The sequence below is a fragment of the Palaemon carinicauda genome, chromosome 8 (assembly GCF_036898095.1).
Source record: "Palaemon carinicauda isolate YSFRI2023 chromosome 8, ASM3689809v2, whole genome shotgun sequence".
In the NCBI taxonomy this organism is placed as follows: domain Eukaryota; kingdom Metazoa; phylum Arthropoda; class Malacostraca; order Decapoda; family Palaemonidae; genus Palaemon; species Palaemon carinicauda.
The window spans coordinates 128,954,646-128,964,362 of NC_090732.1; the positions used below are offsets into that span (position 1 = coordinate 128,954,646).

Below are 9,717 nucleotides of genomic sequence, written 5' to 3' on the forward strand. Positions count from 1 at the left end.
AAGGTGATATTGGGGCCTCGATCACTAAAATCGATAATATTTTACAAATTTGTGCTAAAATCACTGATGATTGTAGTGAATTGCACGAAAACGAAACCGGCAAACCAAGCTCAGGACAGGAATCCATTGTGACTGGTTTGAGAAGATTACCATATTTACATTTGATGAGTTAAGTGTGACTATCAAAGCAATGTATTTTTTCAGAATATTAATCTTTACCTTTAAATGCTTAACATTCCATAGTTTATTTCATTCGTATACTATGATGTCAGCTGATACACCTGTATAATCTTGTGCATCTATATATTTCATCTCTATTTGTATCTATGGAAACAGCTGACCGGTGTTAGCTATTCAGCTGGCTGGTGTCGACTGGCGATTGCGAACCTGTCTCTTGTTACTACCTCAAAAGTCATTTAAGAGTGGACAGCCAATACAGTAGTTTTGAAATTAGTAGAAAATGAGCAAATTCTTCAAAATGATAATCTTGGGGGCACCTGGGTCAGGAAAGGGGACCATATCATCGAGAGTTGTGCGAGATTTTGGCCTTAAACATCTTTCCAGTGGCGACTTGTTGCGCTCCCAGGTCATCAGTAAAACAGGTTTGTGATTATCTGAGGTCCGAGAAGATACTCCAGATGGTAGTAATATGATCCATATACTTCAGTTTAAACACACGACCCTTGTTTTTGGTAAATTTGCAATAGTAACTATTGATTTCTGAGAAAAAAAATAACCAATAATCACTTTGCACAAGTTAAGGGATTTGTTTGGTTAAAACACATTCCTTCAACTTCTCCTTTTTACATTGTCGCAATATTCAGTAAAGTACATTAGACAAATTTTTCTTAATGCACATGAAGTACGGTGTATTCGCTAACAGGCTGTTTAAGATTGTTATGTAGGGCGGGGTGTATGTATGATAGTGGCCACCTGTATGTTTGATTACGGCTAAATTAGAAACGGCAGTGTAAGCATGGCATTAGCCACCCCCTGTTAGGTAAGTTGGTAAGGACACTGCTTGTAGGTTAGGTTAGGGGGAAAAGTTTAGGTTGGTTGATGTCCATTTTTACTCTGCACGGGAGGAACTGGCCGCTGATGTACAAACGCTACAAAACAGTAGTTGCATAACTCTGAAATGCACGAAATAGGACATATTAACCTTACATACCAAAGGAAATTTGCAGGGACTTTTTACCTAACCTAACGTTCGGTACTACCCTGACGGGAACATAACCTAGAGAGTGGGAAAGATAAATAATAATTTTATTAACCCATATAGGACAACGGGCGGCGCCGCCAATGGATGACGACGGATTATTGATAGTTATGGAAAAAAAAACTAAATATATTATGATTCCAATATTTAAGTATTTGGTATCATTGAAACCGCTGGATGATGAGCATTGTTTATATGCCATTTTATACATCGTTAATTACTTAGGATATAGAAAAAATTTTCTTTAGAAATCACAGTTGCAAAAAAATCTTTGTTCCGTAACCGAAATACAAACCACGCTATTTACAAAGGGTATTACTTTAGCGCAGCTGAAATGACGAGCCAATAGTTTTTAACGAGGGTTAATTACCCCCGCGCTAGTTAGCGGGGGGGTGGGGAAGGGTAGCTTGCTACCCCTCCCCCCTCCACACACCGGTGACTTGCTCCACTTCACTTTTGGCTCGGCGGTGATCAGACGTGTCTGCTGATCGCCTTCGTGACAGCCTTTAATTTTCTGCTGTCTCTTTTCAGCGTGTATGATTGGTTGGAAGTTGACCTTCAGTTATTTTCTTCACTATGCGTACATGCCCTGGAGATGCCGGCCGTCCTTGTGGGACTTTCATGTCGGACGTTATTACGGATTCACACACCCTCTGCCCTCAATGTCGGGGCCGACGGTGCGACCAGGATAACATGTGCCGTGAGTGCAGGGAGTGGTCTGCCTCCCAGTGGGAGAGGTTTGGCCGTCGGCATAAGAAGAAGTCCAAGAGAGACCGTTCTCCTCCGGGGTTAGCCTTGAAGGAGGAAGGTTCTCGGGACTCTTCTTCCGCCGCCCAAACCTCCTCCGAAGCTCCCCCTCGTCCGCCTCCTAAGGAGAGTCGTCCGAGTGGGAGCGCAGGCCCTTGTTCTGTTTCCCTACCTTCGGTGGGGGGAGAGGGCGTCGCCTCCCATAGCGAGGCGGTTCCCCCTCCTCCTCCGGGGGAGGTTATTGATAATAATGCCTTATCCAGTGATGATCTTTTACAGATTTGGTCGTCCCTTGGGCTTAAGGGCTTGCCCTCCAGGGTCGCTCTTATTGACCTTGTCTCGTTGGGGGCCGCTGTTAAACAGTCGCCGGTGGTAGCGGAGGTAGACCCTCTGTCTATTGTCGACGTCGTGGTGACAGAGGCCTCCGACGTGGCTGGGCCTTCCGCCGCAGGTGCTGTTGCTGGTGATGGTGCTCAAGGCTCTCCTCCTCCTTCCGTGCATCCTTTGAAGGGGGAAGTGAGTCCTTCGGTCTCGACTGCTGCCCAGCTTCCTTCTGAGGGAAGTGTTTTGACGGAGACTCCCCTTCGGAGGACCGATGGTCCCGACGATCTCCCCTGAGGCCGCCTCCGCCGTAAGGCTCACCGCCCTCTACGCCACAAGGACCTCCCTTCCCCTTACAGGGGGACTAAGAGACGCCTTTTTGGGTCTTCGTCCTCCGGGGGGGACTCTCCTCGTCAGCCTCAACCGACTGCTCCGCCCTCCTTGAACCTCTCTGCAGACCGCTCACCATCTCCTACCGGATCTTCGCCTTCTGAAGAACTCGTCACCGGACGGGCAACGGTCCCTTTGGGGCTAAGGGATTCTTCCCTTACGCGAGCAGTGCTAACGCACAAGCGCTCTCCTGCTCGCCAGCGCTCTCCTGCTCGCCAGTGCTCACCTGTTCGCCAGTGCTCACCTGTTCGCCAGAGATCTCCTGCTCGCCAGCGCTCTCCTGCTCGTCGGCTTTCTCCTGATGTTCGCACCCCTCGCCAGCGCTCTCCTGCTCGTCAGCTCTCTTCCGAGCGTCAGCGCATTGAGGACCATCGCCCTGCGGTCTCTGACCACCCTTCTAGTTCCTGCTGAACTCCCTGCTCACCATCTGCCTGGTCCTGTGGCTACGCAACATCGTGCTCGCCAGCGATCACCTACACGCCAGCGATTACCTCCTCGCCAGCGTTCACCTGCTTGCCAGCGCGCACAGGCGATCTTAGTATCGCCTATTCAACAGCGACAACGAACGTACCGACGTTCGCCAACGCTCCTGAAGGAACATGGTTCGCCAGCTTCTAGCTCGCCATCGCGCGATCGCCCGCCTGCATATGCCGCTCGCCATTGCACGATCGCCCTCCTACGCATGCTGCTCCTCATCGCACAACCCTGAACTATCACCCTCCTGCGGATGCTGATCACCATCGCACCCCATCACGCGATCATTCACCTGCGCATGCTGCTCACCATCGCACAACCCTGAACGATCGCCCGCTTACGCATGCTGCTCCTCATCGCACAACCCTGAACGATCGCCCTCCTGCGGATGCTGATCACCATCGCACCCTATCACGCGATCATTCACCTGCGCATGCTGCTCGCCATCGCACAACCCTGAACGATCGCCCGCTTACGCATGCTGCTCCTCATCGCACAACCCTGAACGATCGCCCTCCTGCGGATGCTGATCACCATCGCACCCTATCACGCGATCATTCACCTGCGCATGCTGCTCGTCATCGCACACCAGTGCGTCGACATACCACATCGCGACATCGCCAGCGATCTTCCTCACCTACGCGGCAGCACGATCCCTCGCCGTCGCGCCAACGCTTGCGTTCGTCGCCTCGGACACGTGTTCATTCACCTTCCCACCCTCGCGCCCACTTGCCTGCGCGCCCGCTCACCTGTGCGCCCGCGCGACCGCTCGCCTGCGCGCCCGCGCAATCATCCACCTGCGCGACCATTCGCCCTCGCCCCACCATTCGCCCTCGCGCCGAATTCCACAGCCGGTGGTAGCAGCAGGGACGCGTGCTCCTAGACGGCACTTGGGATCACCTCCATCCAAGCACAGGTTGGTAGTGCAGGATGAAGACAGGTCAGTACAGCATTCTTCCCCACCTTCTTTTCAGGCACGTACCGTCGTGTCAACTCCAAAGGATCGCCCGATCCCTTTCTCTTTAGCGAGGATTTCGGACTCTGTGTCCTTGGAGCAGCAGACTTGGTTTGGTCCGCTGGCACGGGCGTTAGTGAGGGTTATGAAAGCAGCACTCGCCGGCCAGGGTGACAAACCAGTGGCTGTCTCTCCTACGCTGAAGAGAAAGAGAGGAGTGGACTTCGTGGTGACTTCCCCTAGGGCGAAGTTGGTTCCCAAGAGGTCGGTCCCGAAGGTCCCTTCTCCTGCACGAGTACTCTCGCCTTTCCGTCCTCAGGCGAGTCCTGTGGGGCGGTGGTCTTCCCCTCGGCACCAGGGGGGGAGACCGCTTCAGGCAGGAGAATCGTCTCGTGAGGAAGGGGCCCCTCGAACCTCGTTGTTGGGATCCTGTATCCCTCCCAGGAGGGAACCCAAGGATTCCAAGACCGTCCCTAAATCTTCTGCAAGGATTCGTCAGGAACCCACGACTACCCAGGGGAATGTCCACGTGTCACCCCAGGAAGAGATTCCTGGGGCAGGAGACTTAGCTGCCAGCCCGCAGGGAGGAGAACAGCAAGAGTCCGAACATGCCTTCTGGCAGGTCCTAATCCTGATAAGGACACTTAACAGACTTACGGATCCAGTCATCGCCCCCCGTGAAGGCAAAGACACGATTCTGGATGAAGTGTTTGACGTTCGGAAGGCCCCTAAGACCAGTGCAGCTCTGCCCTGGTCTCGGGGGCTGAAGAGTGCCAGAGCTAGGGCCAACACTCAGCTTGCACTTCTTGCCTCCTCCAGTCGTTCCACTGCCGGGAACAAGCTTATCCCTCCTCCTCGCCTTCAGCAGAGGAGGTATTTCGAGATCCTGGGTGAGCACAACCTTGCTCTTCCTCTCCATCACTCTGTGGAGGAGCTGGCGAAGGGAGTTCCCCTGGAGAAACTCTCTGCCCGGCAGGTGTCGTTCTCGGCGGCGGAGATCCTTAACCACGAGAAGGTCGCTAAGTGTGCCATGCAGGCCACTTCGTGGCTGGACTTCTGGCTAGGATCTCTGGGCATCCTATAGCGATCGGAGGACTTGTCCAAGGAGACCAATAGGAAGGCCCTAGAGACCTTCTTGCTCTCGGGCACCCGCTCCATCGAGTTTTTGGCGCACCAGGTTACCACCCTGTGGGCCAACTCGGTGTTGAAGCGTCGCGATGCTGTGTCAGAGATTCCATTCGAAGGTCCCCGCCGTAGATGTGTGTAGGCTCCGACATGCTTCCCTACTGGGGGAGAGCCTGTTTGAGCCTCAAGACTTGGAGCGAACGGCTGAGAGGTGGAGGAAATCCAGCACGGACTCCCTCCTCCACAGGGCCCTTACAACTCGGCCCTATAAGCCTCCAGCCCCGCCACAACAGCAGCAACAGCCTCGTAAGGCTCCCAAACAGGCACCGGCCGCTAAGAAAGTGGTGTGTAAGCCCCAGCCCTTTCCAGCCAAGGTCAAGAGGGGCGGTAAGTCCTCCAGGGGAGGCAAGACTCCTAGGGGTGGCGGCCGCGGCCGCAAGCCCTAGGGGTGGCAGTCCCCCTGCGTGTCCACCTGTGGGGGGATGCCTTCAGCGTTGCGTCCGCAGGTGGCAGCAACACGGGGCCGATGCTTGGACGGTCTCGGTGATCAGCCAAGGTTATCGCGTCCCATTCACGTCATCTCAACCTCCCCTGACAGCGAATCCAGTGTCGTTGAACTCCTATGCCATGGGATCGGCAAAGGGGCTGGCCCTTCAGGCCGAAGTCGAGATCATGTTCGAGAAGGGTGCTCTCCAGGAGGTCGTGGACGGCTCCCCAGGGTTCTTCAGTCGACTCTTTCTTGTAAAGAAGGCTACTGGAGGCTGGAGACCCGTCATCGATCTCTCAGCTCTGAACAGGTTTGTCAAACAAACCCGGTTCAGCATGGAGATAGCAGACACGGTCAGACTTGCGGTGAGACCACAAGACTTCATGTGTACACTGGATCTAAAGGACGCGTACTTCCAGATCCCAATCCATCCGTCTTCCAGGAAGTACCTGAGATTCTGCCTAGACAACAAGATCTACCAGTTCAAGGTACTGTGTTTCGGTCTCTCCACAGCTCCTCAGGTGTTCACCAGTGTGTTCACCCTGATTTCATCTTGGGCGCACAGGAACGGCATTAGTCTCCTTCGTTACCTAGACGATTGGCTGATCCTAGCAGACTCGGAGTCGACCCTTCTTCGGCACCGAGACAGGCTTCTGGATCTTTGCCAGGATCTGGGGATCGTGGTAAACCTCGAGAAGTCTTCTCTGCAGCCGTCCCAACGACTGGTTTATCTAGGCATGCTAATAGACACCAATCTCCTCAAAGCCTTTCCATCAGACGACCGGATAGCAAGGCTGAGGAGGGTGGCGGAGCCTTTCCTCAGGCGAAAAGAACTCCCCGCCCAATCGTGGTTGCGTCTCTTAGGCCACCTATCCTCCCTGGCCCGTCTGGTTCCAAACAGCCGCCTCAGGATGAGATACCTTCAATGGCGGCTCAAGTCCCGGTGGAATCAAGGATCCGATTCCCCGGACATTCTGATCCCAATGGGGTCTCTGGAACAGACGGACTTGCGGTGGTGGCTGGCCGACGAGAACCTGCGGAAGGGAGGGAGTCTTCTCGTCCTCCCCCCGGAATTGACTCTGTTTTCGGACGCGTCAAAAGAAGGGGGGGGGGGCCGCACGTTCTGAACCAGAGGGCCTCAGGCCTTTGGTCAGTGCCTACACATCAACCTGCTAGAATTGAAGGCCGTCTTTCTGGCTCTTCAGCAGTTCCAACGGTCCCTGGCGGGTCACTCCGTGGTGGTGATGAGCGACAACACCATGGTAGTGGCTTATATCAACAAGCAGGGAGGCACTTTTTCGCAACAGCTATCCCATCTTGCAGTAGAGACTCTGAGGTGGACCGAAACCCACTCGATAACACTATCAGCTCGCTTCATTCCTGGCAAGAGGAATGTGCTCGCCGACAGTCTGAGCAGGGCTTCGCAGATAGTGAGTACCGAGTGGTCTTTGGATCCTCAGATAGCCAACAAAGTCCTAACTTTGTGGGGTTCCCCGACGGTGGACTTGTTCGCGACAGCCTTGAACTTCAAGCTGCCCCTGTACTGCTCACCAGTCCCAGACCCCAAGGCACTCTGGCAAGATGCTTTCCAGCAACAGTGGGACAACATAGACGTGTACGCCTTCCCACCATTCTGTCTGATGAGAAGGTTGCTCAACAGGACCACACTATCGGTCAACTGTTCCATGACTCTAGTAGCTCCGGGGAGCTATGGCATCACGCGGAATGGTTTCCGGACCTTCTGCAACTCCTGACGGAACTCCCAAGGGAGCTTCCTCCACGACACGAGCTTCTCAGACAACCCCACTCCGGTGTCCCTCACAGGGCCGTAGCCTCGCTTCAGCTTCACGCCTGGAGACTATCCAGCGTCTCCTCGCGGAGAGAGGCTTTTCGCAACAGGTTGCGGAGAGAATGTCTCGGCACCTGCGAAGGTCCTCTGAGGTAGTCTACCAAGCGAAGTGGAGTGTCTTTTGTGGTTGGTGTCGTGGAAGGGGTATCTCTCCACTCGATGCCACTATTCCAGCAATAGCGGACTTCCTTGTGTATCTGCGAGAAGAAATGCGCCTTTCTGTCTCGGCGGTGAAAGGCTATCGCTCAGCCTTAAGCTTGGCCTTCAGATTGAAGGGCGTGGATATTTCTTCGTCGCTAGAACTCTCTTTACTCATACGTAGCTATGAGCTTACCTGCCCCCAGTCGGAAGTGAGACCCCCTCCTTGGAACGTGGTTAGAGTCCTCAGGTCTCTCAAGAGACCTCCCTTCGAGCCATTACGCCAGGCCTCCGATCGCCACCTGTCTTGGAAGACGGCTTTCCTACTCGCCTTGGCCTCGGCTAAGCGAGTTAGTGAACTTCATGGTCTCTCGTACGACATAGCCCATTCAAGGGGATGGGGGAAGGTAACGTTCAGGTTCGTCCCTGAGTTTGTGGCCAAGACTCAGAATCCTGGAGTGCCGGATCCTCGGTTCGACTCTTTCAGGATTGCGAGTCTCCGTTCTGTAACAAACGACCCAGACCAGCTGCTACTATGCCCAGTGAGGTGTCTGAGGTACTACTTGAAGAGAACGGCTGCAGTCCGTCCTCATGTGCGAGCTTTGTTTGTGAGCACAGGCAGGACAAAGAGGAGGGTCACCAGGAACACCATCTCAGCTTGGATTCGAAGGGTTATCCACCATGCCCTGAATCCTGACCCTCGGGCCCACGATGTCGGGTATTGCTACATCCCTGGCCTTCAAGAGAAACTTCTCTGTGACGCAGGTACTTCAAGCTGGGGTCTGGAAGCGTCAAACGACCTTCACAGCCCACTACCTGCAAGACGTGACCCACAGGAGCCTCGATACGTTCTCTATCGGCCCTGTGGTGGCTGCACAACAGCTGGTCTAACCTCAGGCTCCTTTTTGGACAAGTAGCAGTAGGTTTAGGGCGTTGTTACCCGGTCTTAGTCAGCGTGAATGAAAGAGTATGTCTGACCCTTACTTCTTTCTTCATTCTCCCCTCTTGGGGAAGCAGCATCCTGGTCCTCGCATAGCTGACCTCGACCTCTGCAGGTAACCCATGCTTCTTTGTGCTCCTAGTATTAAGCTTAATACTGTTGCGTCTCCCATACCCTGACGAGGTGGTATGGGGAACATCCTATCCTAGAATTCCTATCTGAAGGTCTCAAGGTCAACTTCATAGGACGAGTCACACACTCCTCCTCACACTGCTTATGTAGGCCACTCGTTCCTAGCGATGCTAGGAACCTGTGAGGTACAGGGGCTCCCTCTCTAGTGCTGCTCACTGAGGGATCGAGCCCCCGGGCAAGCCGAAGTCAGTAAGGCTGGGGACTTTCCACCCTTCCTAAGGGGTAAGTCACCCTCTGTAAATAGCGTGGTTTGTATTTCGGTTACGGAACAAATGTCAAATTCGAAGATAATTTGTATTTTTCCTAACCATACAAACCTTAGCTATTTACACATATGTGCCCGCCATCCCTGACCCCCAAGTAAAGTCCTACCTCTAAGTGAAGTGAAGCAAGTCACCGGTGTGTGGAGGGGGGAGGGGTAGCAAGCTACCCTTCCCCACCCACCGCTAACTAGCGCGGGGGTAATTAACCCTCGTTAAAAACTATTTGCTCGTCATTTCAGCTGCGCTAAAGTAATACCCTTTGTAGATAGCTAAGGTTTGTATGGTTAGGAAAAATACAAATTATCTTCGAATTTGTCATTTCACTTTGAAGCTGGATTATTACAAAACTTATTATTCCTATTTGTAATAACAGAGCAAATTTTCTAAAGAATGTAGTTTTGGAAAAGTTCTAAAAAAACAGAATATATACAGTAATAGCGTGGTAAAAAATTGTATAATTAAAGAGGGGGCACTCGAAACTATGGGTCGTACTGTGGGTCACTTCTGGGCTTATTCAAGATGACATCATTCAGATGAAGAAAGCGACTAATTAGAAGGTATTCATTTCGTGGCATAGTTTCTCAAAGAAAATAAAAATTCTAGTTGAATGAAAAGTA

At 52.9% G+C, this 9,717-nt stretch overlaps 1 protein-coding gene across 2 annotated transcripts in view; it reads left to right on the top strand.

Annotated features, from left to right (window-relative positions):
- Positions 1–337: 337 nt before the first annotated feature.
- The window catches only part of Ak3 (Adenylate kinase 3), a 79,358-nt gene continuing 69,978 nt past the window's right edge, over positions 338–9,717 (top strand). Inside the window, exon 1 of one of the 2 annotated variants that reach the window (XM_068378953.1) lies at positions 338–602. In XM_068378953.1, coding sequence (XP_068235054.1) covers positions 461–602 — 142 coding nt within the window. In that variant the 5' untranslated portion in view covers positions 338–460. Of the gene's footprint in view, positions 603–634; positions 693–9,717 lie in introns of those variants that run through there. The other variant, XM_068378954.1, reaches the window with a different exon arrangement.